Source organism: Rutilus rutilus, assembly GCF_951802725.1.
Source record: "Rutilus rutilus genome assembly, chromosome: 8".
Lineage (NCBI taxonomy): Eukaryota > Metazoa > Chordata > Actinopteri > Cypriniformes > Leuciscidae > Rutilus > Rutilus rutilus.
In genome coordinates this window covers 2593262-2611193 of record NC_140222.1, presented here as the reverse complement: position 1 = coordinate 2611193, position 17932 = coordinate 2593262, and the positions used below count along the sequence as shown (strand labels likewise).

At 39.7% G+C, this 17932-nt stretch overlaps 2 protein-coding genes across 5 annotated transcripts in view; one reads left to right on the top strand and one right to left on the bottom strand.

Moving 5' to 3' along the window:
- Window positions 1-6517, top strand: part of LOC311295724 (GTPase IMAP family member 8-like) — a 527136-nt gene extending 520619 nt beyond the window's left edge. For all 4 annotated transcript variants that reach the window (XM_084417218.1, XM_084417220.1, XM_084417217.1 and 1 more), the window contains exons 5-6: window positions 3206-3838; window positions 4050-6517. In XM_084417218.1, the coding sequence (XP_084273344.1) occupies window positions 3206-3838; window positions 4050-5137 (1721 nt within the window). In that variant the 3' untranslated portion in view covers window positions 5138-6517. The remainder of the gene's footprint in view (window positions 1-3205; window positions 3839-4049) is intronic.
- A 3328-nt stretch (window positions 6518-9845) lies between these two features.
- LOC311295740 (ubiquitin carboxyl-terminal hydrolase 3-like) lies at window positions 9846-15872 on the bottom strand. Its single transcript, XM_084417245.1, has 3 exons — window positions 15775-15872; window positions 15143-15210; window positions 9846-14955 (listed from the first exon to the last, which is right to left on the bottom strand). The coding sequence occupies exons 1-3, from the start codon at window positions 15808-15810 to the stop codon at window positions 14790-14792; spliced, it is 270 nt and encodes an 89-aa protein (XP_084273371.1). The 5' UTR covers window positions 15811-15872; the 3' UTR covers window positions 9846-14789.
- Between the last annotated feature and the right edge of the window lie 2060 nt (window positions 15873-17932).

Below are 17932 nucleotides of genomic sequence, written 5' to 3'. Positions count from 1 at the left end.
TAGTCTGGTAGATAGGGAACAGGTGTGGAGGCAATCAGTACCAGATATGGGGATTATGGGAAATGGAGTCAAGGGAAAGAGAGTCAAAACTCAGGTGAGGGAACCCTCTGGTGGTGAGCGGGAGGAACCACAGAGGCATGATTCGTAACAGTCTTACAGTAGTTTGATTAACATTAAAAACAGGAATATTAGGCTGCTGTCACTTTAAGACGTAATGCACTGATCCAATATACTGAAACGTCTCGGTTACGTATGTAACCCTCGTTCCCTGAAGGAGGGAACGGAGACGTAGTCGACGTACCGACTGATTGGGATCACGCTTAGGGAGCCTGTCATCTTCGAGTATTGATAAAACGAACCTTGTCTGCATCCCTCATATCGGCCAGGTTGAGCCAGAGATGGCGCTCCTGGACCACTAAGGTGGACATCGCCAGACCTATCGCGCAAGCCACAACGCTCGTGCCCCGGAGGGCGAGGTCGGTTGCGGTGCGGAGCTCACCTATGAGCGCACGGTCTGGGCTACCCTCGTGCGTGACCATGAGTGCCTTGGCCTGGTTGACCTGTAGCAACACCATGGCATGCAGGGAGGAAGCTGCTTGCCCACAGGCTTTGTAAGTGAGAATGGACAAGAACTCACAGGCCTTAGAGGAGGAGACAAGGATCCCCCTTCCAAGAGGTAATGGCCGTCGGACACAGGTGTATCACGACAGACCGCTACACTGGAGGGATTGCCTCGTAACCCTTCACTGCTCCTCCGTCAAGGATAGTGAGGGGGGAGGAGCTACTCAGGCAGTTTCTGGCAGAGGAAGGTGCCGTCCAAGACCTGGTAAGCTCTTCATGCACTTCAGGAAAGAAAGGCACTGGGGCGACGGGCTGAGAACCAGCCTGGCCCGCCACGAGAAACCAATCATCCAACCGAGACGGTTCGGGACACGGTGGAGGATTCCACATGAGCCCGACCGCCTCGGCAGCCTGTTTCAGCATAGCTGACATCTCTGGATCTGGCTCTGGCAAAGATGCTCTCCCTGAAGGGGTAACGCAGCCAAATCATCATCTCCAGAGCTCAGCTCACCCTCCAATGTTGCAATCGACATCCTGTTCTCTGGAGGGGCCCCGAATGAAACGTCTGGTCGGTCCATTACAGAGGGATCAGCGAATGGGGAGCTCCACAGGGATTGGTTACCGGGTGGGGAAGCCGTCACTAGGATCCTCAGTTCACCCATCCCATACGGCACCCTAGAGCGGGGCATGGTAATGGGCTCTCCACCTTCATGCATGAAGGCAAGTCTTGATCTTAGCACTGCGATAGTAGAGTAGTAGATAGAACTATCCACAAAAGCTGCTTCAGCGTGCTGAATGCCCAAACACGTGATGCAACTTATGTGACCGTCAGATGGGGACAGGGAACGACCGCATCCAGAAACGCACGGGTGGAATGACATCTTGAAACCGATGCAAATGCACCCATGTAGCACACAGGGAAATGATCGCGGCCACACTGACAGGGATGATGCAGCCTGTACCAGTGAAGCACTCACTCTCTTCACCCTCAACCAACCGTCAGACAAACAAACACAAAAAGGAATGCTGTTAAGACAGCAGTTGAGAGCTCAGAAGGCTCGCGACCACCACTGCACTCGAGCTGTAGAAACACCAGCACCGGGAGAGACTTACAGAAGAAGCACCGACACACTCGCTCGTTGAATATATCAACACTCGATGTGAAGACCGATCGGCTCCGAAGCGAAAGACAACTGGTGCGTGCATCCACTTCCGTATTTATACCCGTGCTGCGGGGCAGCGTGAGATGCAAATCTGGCATGCCAATGTGCATTGGCTGGTATTATCAATACTCGAAGATGACAGGCTCCCTTAGCGTGATCCCAATCAGTCAGTACGTCGACAACGTCGAACGTGACCAAACTGAAAGGGAACTGTACACATGCATTGTCCTTCTATACTGTTTACGTTCACTTAAGACATAACCGACTATGTTTGCTAGGATACTCGCAAGACAGGCATGTTTTGGACATACATTTTGTGCTAATTTGTCTGTTCAAGCGCAAGAAGACTTGAAAGAGAACTCTATTCTGTTCTCGCGTGCTGTCAGTGTGTGTGCTTCGGATGAGCGTGCACACAAAACTTTTCTCAAACAGCTGACTCAAGTTCTCTTTTGTGTCTTTTTGCGCTTGAATGTATAAATTGGCAAGAATGAAAAACACACCCAAATGATAAACTATCATGATACCGCAGAACGGCCCTGATCGGGATGGTGACAGTTCACCTGATCAACTGTGCCGAATGTCTTTCACACCCGGGCTTATTGTCAAGCCCTGATCAGCTATTAACAGAATAATGTGTCTTTCGGAAGAACATTGTAGCCGGAACTACTTCTCTCTGTGTACGTCTATGACGAGTCACGCAGGTACTGGGCTACTCCGCAGCGGCAGCGATCCGAACCAGCGTGAAATAGTCCCAATGTAAACACTTATTATAGGTGTACCATAGTGGTTCAGGATTAGACAAAAACACGGATTGGAAAATGGATTCATGATGAACTTGCTCATTATATAAAAAAGTTAAGGACTTTTATTTAATGCTCATTGCTCAAAACTATTCAAAATATGACGTGACCCCCCCCCCCCCCCCCACAGAGCTCGCTGAGGCCCCCTTGTGGGCCGCGACCCCCCTGTTGGGAACCGATGATGTAGAGCAGTGGTTCTCAAACCTGTCCTGGCGTACCCCCAACACTGCACGTTTTCTTTGTCTCCCTAATAAAACACACCTGATTCAACTCATCAGCTCATTCACCCATGTTATAATGAGCTTATGAGTTGAATCAGGTGTGTTTGATTAGGGCGACAAAGAAAACGTGCAGTGTTGGGGGTACGCCAGGACAGGTTTGAGAACCACTGATGTAGAGCATACGTCATACGCATCGAAGAAAGTTTAAAACCATCGCTATTGTTTTTTTCAACAAAGCATATCATAGATGCGTTGTCAGATTTGAGATCAACCACGGTGCAAGTGCATGCCGAACCATGGGTGGAGAACGGTATGGTTTGATATTTTACTAAGAATCATTACACCCCTATTAGTAAAAGCCCTTTGGCAAGAATCACAACTTGAATCACGCGTCTTGTAGCCGGATTGCATTACTTTTAAGTTAAAACCAGATTGTTAAACTAGTTTATTCCTTTGACAGTTCCAGAGGGTGTGAAGCTGAATCTGGTTCTGTGTGGGAGTGACAGAAGATTAAAATCCTTCATATCAAACCTGATCCTGAACCAGGGAGACAGAAGATCAGAGCTCAGCTCAGGGTGTGTGAGGAGAGACGTGGAGCTTCATGGACGTCTGGTGTCTCTGGTGGAGCTTCCAGCTCTGTTCAACACTCAGATCTCAGAGGAGGAAGTGATGCGTCAGACGCTCCGCTGTGTGTCTCTCTGTGATCCTGGAGTTCATGTGTTCATCCTCATCATTCCTGATGCTCCACTTAATAATGAAGACCGAGCAGAAATGGAGAAGATCCAGAAGATATTCAGCTCAAGAATCAACAAACACACCATGATCCTCATATACCAGGATTCAGAAGACAGGACAGCAGAACTGCATGAAGAAACACAGTCTGCCATTGAGAGTTTTGGAGGACGACATCATTTCATTGGCCCCGACACACAAGTGTCCATGTTAATGGAGGAACTACAGCAGATGGTGGAGGCAAATAGTGGAGTTTGTTTCTCCTCAGAGACATTGTTGGATGCACAGATGGAAAAACTGCAGAAATTTGAAGAAATGAAGAAGAGAATCCATTCATTAGAGACGTGGTTTCAGTCACAAGGTAATTGATCAGAAAATCAGCATGGATTAATTTGATTGGTGAGATAAAACAATAACATTATATGCAGAGTTCCGAAGAAATACTATGATTAGCACATGATGCTTCAGTATAAATTATACACAGTATTCTCTGATGACGTGGATGATTGACAATCTTCTTGAAATGCAATATATTGTTATATTCAATATATTTTTATTTGATCTATCTTTAGATTCAAGGGAGAGTGTGGATGATCTGAGGATTGTGCTGCTGGGAAAAACTGGAGTTGGGAAGAGTTCAACTGGAAACACCATCTTAGGAAGAGGAGCATTTATATCAGACACATCTCAAAAGTCTATTACTAAAGAGTGTCAGAGAGAAAGAGCTGAAATCAACGGCCGACACGTTACTGTGATCGACACTCCAGGACTGTTTGATACTAAATCCAGTAATGAGGAAATCCAGAGAGAAATCACCAACTGCATCTCCATGATCCTGCCTGGACCACATGTGTTCATTATTGTGCTCAATTTAGGACAACGATTCACTCAAGAGGAGGAACAATCAGTGAAGATCATCCAAGAGGCATTCGGTGAAAACTCTTTAATGTACACCATGGTGCTCTTCACCAGAGGAGATGATCTGAAGAACAAAACCATTGAACAGTGGCTTGGAAAACCTGGATCTGTGATCAGAAACCTCATTGAAGTGTGTGGAAACAGATTCCATGTGTTCAATAATAATCAGACTGGAGACCGAACACAGGTGTCTGATCTACTGCAGAAGATAGACGACATGGTGAAAGCAAACGGAGACAGTTACTACTCATGTAAGATGTTCAGAGAGATGGAAAGAGAAATACAAGAAAAACAGAAAGAGAGAATGAAAATGATTATGGAGGAAGAAAGACAGAATCATGATAAAGAGAGAAAGAGAAGAGAAGATGAATTTAGAAAGAAAGAAGAACGGTATAAAAAAGACATTAAAGAAAGAGAGGAACAAGAGAGAGAGATGCGAGAGGCAATGAAGAGAGAAAGAGAGGAATGGGAGAGACAGAAACAAGACGAAAAACAAAGAAGAGAAGAAGAGGATGAGAGAAAGAGAAAGAAAGAACAGGAAACATGGGATAAATATTATCACAAACTGAAACAAGTGAAAGAGACTATGAAGATGATGATGGGGGAAGAAAGACAGAATCATGATAAAGAGAGAAAGAGAAGAGAAGAGGAATTAAGAGAGAGAGAAGAAAGGTATAAAAGAAAAATTAAAGACATAGAGGATCATGAGAAAGAGATACAAGAGGAGATGAAGAGAGAATGAGAGGAATGAGGCGACAGAAACAACAGGAAAGACAAAGTGAATAAGAAGAGAAAGTCTCGAGCCTTTGTATTCAAATCCTGAGTCAAGACCGGCAAGTCCGAGTCCAGTTGTCAAGTCCTCAACTCAAGATTCAAGTCTTTAACAAGTCATTAGTGCTTGTTTCCCAAATTAGTGTCATAGTATTAATTACTATAGTAAATTTATAATAGGCATTTTAAATGTGTTTGTCTTCAGTGTTCAATTTCATGTAAGATGAGGTTATTGACTATTTTCCCTAAGGGCATCCATCTAACTTAGTAAAAGTTTTCTGCCTTGGAATTTGTCTTGAATGTGTGATGTACAATTAATGCAAGGACAATTTTTTTTTATTTTTTTTGGTAAATGAGAGTAACAAAGCATAAACTTGTTGACTAGAATGTGAAATATCTGATATTCAGATTCTCAAATATATGCTAATAAATGTATTTTGTGTTTTTAATAAGTTTATTGTGATCATAGTTGATTGCTTGTGATCAGGGTCTTGTGTGGTGCCATGTGTCAAAGCATGGCACCACACAGATCTACAACATTTAAATTCATCCATTCCTCTCAAAACGGCTGGTGAACAGATAAATAGAGTAACACATTGTATACACCTGACGCTAGCGGCGCGACTAAAAACAAAAAAACTTTTATAATATGATTCTGTCTACACTGGATGCGGTGCGAGCAACAAATCTCTGACAGTAAACTGATGCCTCAGAGTGAATTTTTACAAATTACAAATATATTTTGCTAGTACTAACATGAGCTGACAATGAAAACCTGTTCAGCACTAATTCATCTTAGAGTTCATTTTTACATACACTATGTTACCGTGCTTACATTTTCATGCAAGAAAGTGCTCTTCCTCTAGTGGATTTAGCTATTCTTGGCACTGTGTGGTAGCCACAATCAACTCAAGACAATGAACAGAGTGAACCTACCGAGGTGATGGCATGATCGGTGAAGGTCTTGGCGGAGTCCGTTGGGCAGAGAGACCAGGCGACACTAAAGGACTAGGAGACCAAGGCAGAGCCATAGGGCGAGTGGGGGAACGGATTTCGACAGCTGAACTATTTGCCGTCGGCTTCCGTTCCCCCTATGTTTCTTACACAATAAGGTTCTAATATTTATTAAATTGTAGCATTTTGCTAGCCTCAATAGCCTAGTGGTCAGTCCCCTGACAATATTTTTTTTTTAGCTTTGGGGCGACCCGAGTTCAAGTCCAGGGTCATCGAACTTTCTTGATACTATACTTTCCTATCATAATAAAAGGCAAAAAATATATTCTTTAAACTGTTGCAAGTTAAGCTCCATCCACACACAAAATAGAATCAGCATTTTTTAAGCCATTACATCAACACCTCTCATAATGGGAGTGGGGGAACGGATTCTGACAACTGTTTTTCTTTTTGCCGTCGGATTCTGTTCCCCCCATATTTCTGACACACTGAGGTTCTTATATTTATCAAATTGATGCTGTTTAAGCTCCATACACTCACAAAAATAGAATCAGCATTTTTTAAGCCATTACATCAACACCTCTCATAATGGGAGTGGGGGAACGGATTTCGACAGCTGAACTATTTTCCGTCGGATTCCGTTCCCCCTATGTTTCTTACACAATAAGGTTCTAATATTTATCAAATTGAAAGAAGTTACTAGTCTCAATAGCCTAGTTGTCAGTACCCTGACAATATTTTTTTTAGCTTCAGGCAACCCGAGTTCAAGTCCCGGGTCGTCGAACTTTCTTGATACTATACTTTCCTATCATAATAAAAGGCAAAAAATATATTCTTTAAACTGTTGCAAGTTAAGCTCCATCCACACACAAAATAGAATCAGCATTTTTTAAGCCATTACATCAACACCTCTCATAATGGGAGTGGGGGAACGGATTCTGACAGCTGTTTTATTTGCCGTCGGATTCCGTTCCCCCTATGTTTCTTACACAATAAGGTTCTAATATTTATCAAATCGAAGGAAGTTACTAGTCTCAATAGCCTAGTTGTCAGTACCCTGACAAAAAATTGTTTAGCTTTGGGGCAACCTGAGTTCAAGTCCAGGGTCGTCGAACTTTCTTGATACTATACTTTCCTATCATAATAAAAGGCAAAAAATATATTCTTTAAACTGATGCAAGTTAAGCTCCATCCACACACAAAATAGAATCAGCATTTTTTAAGTCATTACATCAACACCTCTCATAATGGGAGAGGGGGAACGGATTTCGACAGCTGAACTATTTGCCGTCGGATTCCGTTCCCCCTATGTTTCTTACACAATAAGGTTCTAATATTTATCAAATTGAAGGAAGTTACTAGTCTCAATAGCCTAGTTGTCAGTACCCTGACAATATTTTTTTTAGCTTTGGGCAACCCGAGTTCAAGTCTAGGGTCGTCGAACTTTCTTGATACTATACTTTCCTATCATAATAAAAGGCAAAAAATATATTCTTTAAACTGTTGCAAGTTAAGCTCCATCCACACACAAAAAAGAATCAGCATTTTTTAAGCCATTACATCAACACCTCTCATAATGGGAGTGGGGGGAACGGATTCCGACAGCTGTTTTTTTGCCGTCGGATTCCGTTCCCCCTATGTTCCTTACACAATAAGGTTCTAATATTTATTGAATTGTAGCATTTTGCTATCCTCAATAGCCTAGTGGTCAGTCCCCTGACAATATTTTTTTTTAGCTTTGGGGCGACCCGAGTTCAAGTCCCGGGTCATCGAACTTTCTTGATACTATACTTTCCTATCATAATAAAAGGCAAAAATATATTCTTTAAACTGTTGCAAGTTAAGCTCCATCCACACACAAAATAGAATCAGCATTTTTTAAGCCATTACATCAACACCTCTCATAATGGGAGTGGGGGAACGGATTCCGACAGCTGTTTTTCTTTTTGCCGTCGGATTCTGTTCCCCCCATATTTCTGACACACTGAGGTTCTTATATTTATCAAATTGATGCTGTTTAAGCTCCATACACTCACAAAAATAGAATCAGCATTTTTTAAGCCATTACATCAACACCTCTCATAATGGGAGTGGGGGAACGGATTCCGACAGCTGTTTTTTTGCCGTCGGATTCTGTTCCCCCTATGTTTCTTACACAATAAGGTTCTAATATTTATTGAATTGTAGCTTTTTGCTATCCTCAATAGCCTAGTTGTCAGTCCCCTGACAATATTTTTTTTTAGCTTTGGGCAACCCGAGTTCAAGTCCAGGGTCATCGAACTTTCTTGATACTATACTTTCCTATCATAATAAAAGGCAAAAAAAAATTCTTTAAACTGTTGCAAGTTAAGCTCCATCCACACACAAAATAGAATCAGCATTTTTTAAGCCATTACATCAACACCTCTCATAATGGGAGTGGGGGAACGGATTCTGACAACTGTTTTTTTGCCGTCGGATTCCGTTCCCCCTATGTTTCTTACACAATAAGGTTCTAATATTTATTAAATTGTTACATTTTGCAAGCCTCAATAGCCTAGTGGTCAGTCCCCTGACAATATTTTTTTTTAGCTTTGGGGCGACCCGAGTTCAAGTCCAGGGTCGTCAAACTTTCTTGATACTATACTTTCCTATCATAATAAAAGGCAAAAAAATATTCTTTAAACTGTTGCAAGTTAAGCTCCATCCACACACAAAATAGAATCAGCATTTTTTAAGCCATTACATCAACACCTCTCATAATGGGAGTGGGGGAACGGATTTCGACAGCTGAAATATTTGCCGTCGGATTCCGTTCCCCCTATGTTTCTTACACAATAAGGTTCTAATATTTATTGAATTGTAGCTTTTTGCTTTCCTCAATAGCCTAGTGGTCAGTCCCCTGACAATATTTTTTTTTAGCTTTGGGGCGACCCGAGTTCAAGTCCAGGGTCGTCGAACTTTCTTGATACTATACTTTCCTATCATAATAGAAGGCAAAAATATATTCTTTAAACTGTTGCAAGTTAAGCTCCATCCACACACAAAATAGAATCAGCATTTTTTAAGTCATTACATCAACACCTCTCATAATGGGAGTGGGGGAACGGATTCTGACAACTGTTTTTCTTTTTGCCGTCGGATTCTGTTCCCCCCATATTTCTGACACACTGAGGTTCTTATATTTATCAAATTGATGCTGTTTAAGCTCCATACACTCACAAAAATAGAATCAGCATTTTTTAAGCCATTACATCAACACCTCTCATAATGGGAGTGGGGGAACGGATTCCGACAGCTGTTTTTTTGCCATCGGATTCCGTTCCCCCTATGTTTCTTACACAATAAGGTTCTAATATTTATTGAATTGTAGCTTTTTGCTTTCCTCAATAGCCTAGTGGTCAGTCCCCTGACAATATTTTTTTTTAGCTTTGGGGCGACCCGAGTTCAAGTCCAGGGTCGTCGAACTTTCTTGATACTATACTTTCCTATCATAATAGAAGGCAAAAATATATTCTTTAAACTGTTGCAAGTTAAGCTCCATCCACACACAAAATAGAATCAGCATTTTTTAAGTCATTACATCAACACCTCTCATAATGGGAGTGGGGGAACGGATTCTGACAACTGTTTTTCTTTTTGCCGTCGGATTCTGTTCCCCCCATATTTCTGACACACTGAGGTTCTTATATTTATCAAATTGACGCTGTTTAAGCTCCATACACTCACAAAAATAGAATCAGCATTTTTTAAGCCATTACATCAACACCTCTCATAATGGGAGTGGGGGGAACGGATTCCGACAGCTGTTTTTTTGCCGTCAGATTCCGTTCCCCCTATGTTTCTTACACAATAAGGTTCTAATATTTATTGAATTGTAGCTTTTTGCTATCCTCAATAGCCTAGTGGTCAGTCCCCTGACAATATTTTTTTTTAGCTTTGGGCAACCCGAGTTCAAGTCCCGGGTCATCGAACTTTCTTGATACTATACTTTCCTATCATAATAAAAGGCAAAATAAAATTCTTTAAACTGTTGCAAGTTAAGCTCCATCCACACACAAAATAGAATCAGCATTTTTTAAGCCATTACATCAACACCTCTCATAATGGGAGTGGGGGAACGGATTCTGACAACTGTTTTTCTTTTTGCCGTCGGATTCTGTTCCCCCCATATTTCTGACACACTGAGGTTCTTATATTTATCAAATTGATGCTGTTTAAGCTCCATACACTCACAAAAATAGAATCAGCATTTTTTAAGTCATTACATCAACACCTCTCATAATGGGAGTGGGGGAACGGATTCCGACAGCTGTTTTTTTGCCGTCGGATTCCGTTCCCCCTATGTTTCTTACACAATAATGTTCTAATATTTATTAAATTGTTACATTTTGCAAGCCTCAATAGCCTAGTGGTCAGTCCCCTGACAATATTTTTTTTTAGCTTTGGGGCGACCCGAGTTCAAGTCCAGGGTCGTCAAACTTTCTTGATACTATACTTTCCTATCATAATAAAAGGCAAAAAATATATTCTTTAAACTGCTGCAAGTTAAGCTCCATCCACACACAAAATAGAATCAGCATTTTTTAAGTCATTACATCAACACCTCTCATAATGGGAGTGGGGGAACGGATTTCGACAGCTGTTTTTTGCCGTCGGATTCTGTTCCCCCTATGTTTCTTACACAATAAGGTTCTAATATTTATTGAATTGTAGCTTTTTGCTATCCTCAATAGCCTAGTGGTCAGTCCCCTGACAATATTTTTTTTTAGCTTTGGGGCGACCCGAGTTCAAGTCCCGGGTCGTCGAACTTTCTTGATACTATACTTTCCTATCATAATAGAAGGCAAAAATATATTCTTTAAACTGTTGCAAGTTAAGCTCCATCCACACACAAAATAGAATCAGCATTTTTTAAGCCATTACATCAACACCTCTCATAATGGGAGTGGGGGAACGGATTCTGACAACTGTTTTTCTTTTTGCCGTCGGATTCTGTTCCCCCCATATTTCTGACACACTGAGGTTCTTATATTTATCAAATTGATGCTGTTTAAGCTCCATATACTCACAAAAATAGAATCAGCATTTTTTAAGCCATTACATCAACACCTCTCATAATGGGAGTGGGGGAACGGATTCCGACAGCTGTTTTTTTGCCATCGGATTCCGTTCCCCCTATGTTTCTTACACAATAAGGTTCTAATATTTATCAAATTGAAGGAAGTTACTAGTCTCAATAGCCTAGTTGTCAGTACCCTGACAATATTTGTTTTAGCTTTGGGCAACCTGAGTTCAAGTCCAGGGTCGTCGAACTTTCTTGATACTATACTTTCCTATCATAATAGAAGGCAAAAAATATATTCTTTAAACTGATGCAAGTTAAGCATGCGCGATGTTTCAGATATTATGGCGAGTGTAAATGTGAATCAGATATGGGTGACAATTGAAAGAACGTGTAAACGGACGGTCAAAAAATTCGGATATAGGCAACAAATCAGAATTGGGCATCAAGACCTGCAGTGTAAACGAGGCCTTAGTGCTATTGGTCGAAAATCATGTAAACCACTGGAACTAGCTCCTCACATCCTTGTAACACCAGAGGTAGTTTGCCTCTTCCCTTATGGGGTGTGTAAGGGTGGATTTCCTGCAGTGATTCAAGCTGCAAGACTGCCGACTGACTAAAGAAGCGTTATTAGCAAGATGGTAGAAAACCCACCCACTGCTACTTGTACCAACGATGGAAATAAGCGCAGTTACAATAGCTTAATATGTGGGAGAGCGTTGCTGTAGAGAGTGACAATATTGTATTGCAATTTTTAGCACTTCAAAGTCAATACCAAATCAAAACTATTTAGCACATTATTTGTAATTGAAAAGGTTTAATGAAAAAATATGGTTATGGTTACACTTAAAATAGTTACAAAATAGATTTATGAGATGATGATAACTTATCTTACCCTGTATGTAAAATGTTACCTGAGAGAGAGAGAGAGAGAGAGAGAGAGAGAGAGAAAGAGAGAGAGAGAGAGAGAGAGAGAGAGAGAGAGTAGAGAGTAAGAGGAAAGAGGAGGTAAAGAGAGAAAGCCCCAAGAAAGGGACCCAGAGAAGAAGAGAGCTAGAGCACCAAAGAGACAGAGCAACAGTTTCAATCTTCTTTTATCCTTTCCTGACCATGCGACTAAAACCCAATTGTGAGACATTCAAACTGACCAATCAGATAATTACAACTCCCCCATCGTACTAAAGGTGTGACAATTCATCGACCCCCAAAGTACACACATCTTGATCACTATCAGACCCAGCATGTAACCCCTCTGTGCCTTTAGGAACTCCAAATGGTCCTTGTGGTAGAAAGAGGGGGTGGAAAACAGTAAAGCAAATGTCTTGGTTCATTTCAAATATCTTGGATTATTTTCAATCCTACAGGTACATTTGTCATATTCTTAATCCCCTTCCAGGCATATCGTGAATTGCCACATGTCTGGGATGCATACACTTTTTGTTTGTACTTGTGCTTATCTATTGGTCTTTTACTCTGCTTCTGTATGCACTTCTGAGTTACCACATCCTGTTTTTGTATGACTTACTGCATATCTTGCATGCCACTCTCACCCACACTGACAGCAAGAAAGATAATTATGTACGGCTGCTTTTTACAGACAATAGGCAAGGCAAGGCAAGGCAAGTTTATTTGTATAGCACATTTCATACACAATGGCAATTCAAACTGCTTTACATAGGATTAAAATAATAAAAATAAATAAGAATAATTAAAACGGTTTAGAAAAATAAAATAAAATACAGTACAGTACAAATAGTCGGACGAACAGTGGCACAGTGCTCATTCAGTAAATGCATAGCTAAACAGAAGTGTTTTGAGTCTGGATTTGAATGTGATTACTGTAGGAGCACGTCTGATCTCCTCTGGAAGCTGTTCCAGCATAATAGCTAAAAGCGGACTCGCCATGCTTAGAGTGAACCCTTGGTATTTCTAGCTGATATGATCCTAATGATCTGAGTGATCTGTTGGGTTTATATTCAGTGAGCATATCTGCAATGTATTGAGGTCCTAGGCCATTGAATGATTTATATACCAGTAATAATACTTTAAAATCGATCCTAAATTTAACTGGGAGCCAGTGTAAAGACCTGAGGACTGGTGTGATATGTTCATATTTTCTGGTTCTGCTCAGAATCCTGGCGGCAGCGTTCTGTATGAGCTGCAACTGTCTTATGGTCTTTTTGGGAAGGCCAGTGAGGAGTCCATTACAGTAATCCACCCTGCTGGTGATAAAAGCATGCACAAGTTTCTCTAAGTCTTGTCTGGAAACAAAGCATCTAATTCTTGCAATATTTTTCAGATGATAGTATGCTGATTTAGTTATTGCTTTGACATGACTACTGAAACTAAGGTCTGACTCCAGAATCACACTAAGATTCCTGACTTGATGTTTAGTTGTTTGACCCCTAGAGTGAAGGTATGCGTTCACCTTGAGAACTTCATCTTTGTTTCCAAACGCAATGACTTCAGTTTTGTCTTTGTTTAATTGAAGAAAGTTTTGACACATCCAACTGTTGACTTCATCAATGCATTGGCACAGGGAGTCAATGGGGCTGTAATCGTTAGGCGATAGGGCTAAGTAGAGCTGTGTGTCGTCTGCATAGCTGTGGTAAGAGATCTGGTTCTTTCTCATTATTTGGCTCATTGGGAGCATATACAGGTTGAACAGGAGTGGTGCAAGAATTGAGCCTTGAGGGACTCCGCATGTCATGGATGTCCACTCAGACTTATGATCTCCTATACTCACATAATAACCTCTCCCATCTAAGTATGACCTGAACCATTTTAGGACTATCCCAGAAAGCCCCACCCAGTTTTCCAGCCTGTCAAGAAGTATGTTATGATCGACAGTGTCAAATGCAGCACTGAGGTCGAGTAGTACCAGCACTGATAATTTGCCTGAATCAGTATTTAAGCGAATATCGTTTATTATCTTTATGAGCGCTGTCTCTGTGCTGTGGTGCGGTCGGAAACCAGATTGAAAATTGTCAAAGTATCCATTCAAGCTCAAGAATTTGTTCAGCTGATTGAAGACAACTTTCTCAATGATCTTGCCTATGAAAGGAAGATTTGAGATCGGTCTATAGTTGCTTAATATGGTCTTATCCAGATTGTTCTTTTTCAGGAGGGGCTTGACAACTGCAGTTTTCAGGGAGTTAGGAAAACTACCAGAGAGAAGTGAAGCATTTACCACTTCTAGGAGATCTGCTTCTAAACTGTTTAACACACTTTTGAAAAACGATGTGGGAAGTGTGTCAAGAGCACAGGTTGATGTTTTAAGGTGCTGTACGGTTTCTTCCAAAATTTTGCCATCAATTTCTTTGAAGTCAGACAAAGTAACTACTTTCTCAGGTGGTTTGATCTGTCTGACCCCAGTGCAACTCAAGGATGTGCTGATCACCTTTCTGATATTATTGATTTTCTCAGAGAAGAAAGAAGCAAACTCACACTGGTGGCATATGAAAAAAAAAAAAACTGGGACAGTCTATTAAACGCAAGTCATCAAGTCAAAATGTAAGCAGCAATTCGGTTTATACTGAGGTTCTGTGACGGAGAAAACATAACTGGATAGCATAGGACATGAGACGGATGACGGCACACGTATGAAGGTCCAATAACTGAAGTCTTAAAGCTTGGGTTGACTCTCTTGATCGCTGTGCTCTGTGTAGAACAGAATGTAGGCCTTGGCTTTCAGCACAGCCTCCTCATTGACCAGAGTGACCGTGCTGTCGTTGAAGTGGTACCATCGGCCCTCGTGACGCCCGTATGCCGTGTAATGTCCTGAGCCGATGCTGCGGGAGAGGATGGAGATGGAGTATCGTATATATATCTGTGATCTGATTATCTGTACAGAGTGTGAATTGACATAACAGGAAATAATAGGAAACCGCTACTGATATAACATCCCCCCCTAGTGGATGACAATGAAACAGATGTTCAGGCTGGTAAATGAGTTGTATGCTACAAGCTTTTACTTACCCAGACCCATGATGCACCACCACTGCAGCAAGATCATACAGGCCTCTCTCAGGCAAGCTGTTTTCAGGCTGAATATAATTACAAAATTGTTATATTTTATATAACAACAATCATATAATAAGAAGAATATTTATTATATAATATTATTGTAATCATTTTAATCATATCGATAAAGGTATAATAACTTTTTTTTAATGTAAATATGAATTATTATTCAATTATCTTAAATTAATAAATTTATTTATAGTATAGTAATATGAATATTACTACTTTATATATGAATAAATAACAATAGTAATTGTATCTATCATTATCTACTTATGTTTATTTAAATATGAAATAAAAAAAGTATTATAATTAATATTTAATAGTAATATATTTGATGTAAATAATTGTAATGTTTTGTATTTATTTTATATAAATGCTTATTAAATGAAATGGTAATATATTTTAAGGGTACTATGACTAATATGTGTATATATATTACACTTTATACTATTATAATTATAAATAATCTTTAATTTAATTAAATATAATGACATTTATATATTAAATAAGTGCATAAATTGCCCCCAAAAAACATTCTTCGGTTATAAGTAACGTTATTACAGAATTAAATGGTTTGCGCTCACCTCTAACAAGTAGCTTTTCATGTCAAGGCCACGCATGGGAAACTCTACATAGGTGTCAATCTTATTCCTCAGAAACGCTGAAAAGCAAACTCACTGCACTTGCTGTCTGAGAGCATTTCACTGGGAATCTGGCTTGGGGGGTTTGTCAGTCTCTCTACAGTAGCAAAAAGAGTGCGTGTGTTGTTTAAATTGCTGTTTATAATATTTTAATATTTGCATCTGAGACGTATCTCTCTGTAGGCAATGGCGTGGTTAGCTGGTTCCCTCTGACGTCTCCGGCCACCACAACTTCCAATAGGAAAATTGGAAAATTTGAAAATTCAACTGCAGTAGCCACCGTTCAACCTGAAGAGGGCAGCACTCAGACGTTTTTACACCATATATTGTAGAATTAAAACACTTTAAACCCAAATGTCAAAAAAAATGTACTTGAATCAATGAACAGCACTAATAAAGCCCCAGTCTTACAGATCATTAACTAAAAAAAGTTGTTTTAGGGTTTAGTTACCTTTAAAAAAAAGTTTTGTCACCGGTGCAATTCTTTTTGTAGCCTGCACATACACTCTTTAATAGACGTATTGAAGTTTAAACAATTTAAACAGCGTATTAATCAATGCATTACTTCTATATTGATTATATATTAAGTTGTTCAAGCAAGTGGTAACATATTTAACCATGTAGGCTACTTATATTAAAATCACAAACATTTTAAATTAAAACTTGAAATTGACAAAAACAGCCGACTATCATGCCTTTTCTTTTGCATTTAAATTTTAATACAATAAATCTTGCATGCCACAAATAACCTCCATGAATGAGACGAGTGTTGTTCATAATGTCGCCTTGTTGAGGTAAACTGTAGTTTTCATTGCTTTACCCCGGTCTTAAAGTAAAAAGATGACTGTGAAAAAAAGTAGTATTTAATTAAATACATTTATGGTGAGATTACTACATTTTATTTAATTAATTGCATTTATGGTGAGATTACTACATTTTATTTAATTAATTGCATTTATGGTGAGATTACTACATTTTCAAAATGTGTTGATTTTGACCACGAACCATGCGCTGTCACTGTCACAGCAGAAATAGACTCGTGAGGAGGTATTTGCAATAATTTATATTAAGTTGGTTTATAGGCTAGTTGCCATGTCTCTTTAAAATGTAAACGCCCCGCCCCACATCTAAAGATCGCTGCACGCATGACCATCGTTGACAGGACTGCTTGATTGGCGCCGCTCAGGTGAAGCTAATTTTAGGTTTAAAAAAAATGGAGAATAATAAACCTCCACTCGCAGCTGGGAAGAGAAAGCTGACTTTTTTGAGGGGTAATTTTCTCTCTATATATATCTTTCTACTATATCTATTTCCAATCCATGTCGGGGCTTTTGTATTCCTTGCATAAATTGGAAACATTTTTCATTATTCATTGTCCCTAGAAATCTCGATGAAGATGAGTAACAGCTTTTTAGCAATTATAATTAATTATTTTAGCAGCCTTTTTCACTGAAATGGTTGAATAGTTGAATAGCTGACTGACTCACTCACTAATAACAGTGCTTTGCATTGATAACATTGATTTGAATTAGGGGGGAATTAAGCAGAATTTTTATTACTCCAGTCTTCATCACATGATCCTTCAAAAATCACGATGATTTGATGCTCAACAAACATTTATGGTTATTATCAATGTTGAAAACAGTTGTGTAGGCTACATTTTGAATTTTTTTTTTTTTTGGGACTTTGATGAATAGAAAGTTCAAAAGAACTAAATTTAACTGAAATAGAAACTTTTGTAGCATTATACACTACCATTCAAAAGCTTGCGGTTAGTAAGAATTTATAAAAAAAAAAATGTTGGGAAAGAAATTAATACTTTTATTGCATTAAACTGATCAAAAGTGACAGTAAAATAATAATAATTTGCTACATTTATATTCTGACTCAAACAATCTGCTTTAGCAGCAAATACTTATAATAAAGTGAGATGATCTGCTGATCCTGAATGGCTTGTTGAATGAGTATTGATAGTCTATGGCTCATCACTATTATCAGAGCAGCTGAAAAGCCTCTTTATTTCATGTCAATAGATCCTGTTTTCTCCTCATTCATTATGCTGATGTCTTCAGATCTGTAAATTGACACATTAAGCTCATTT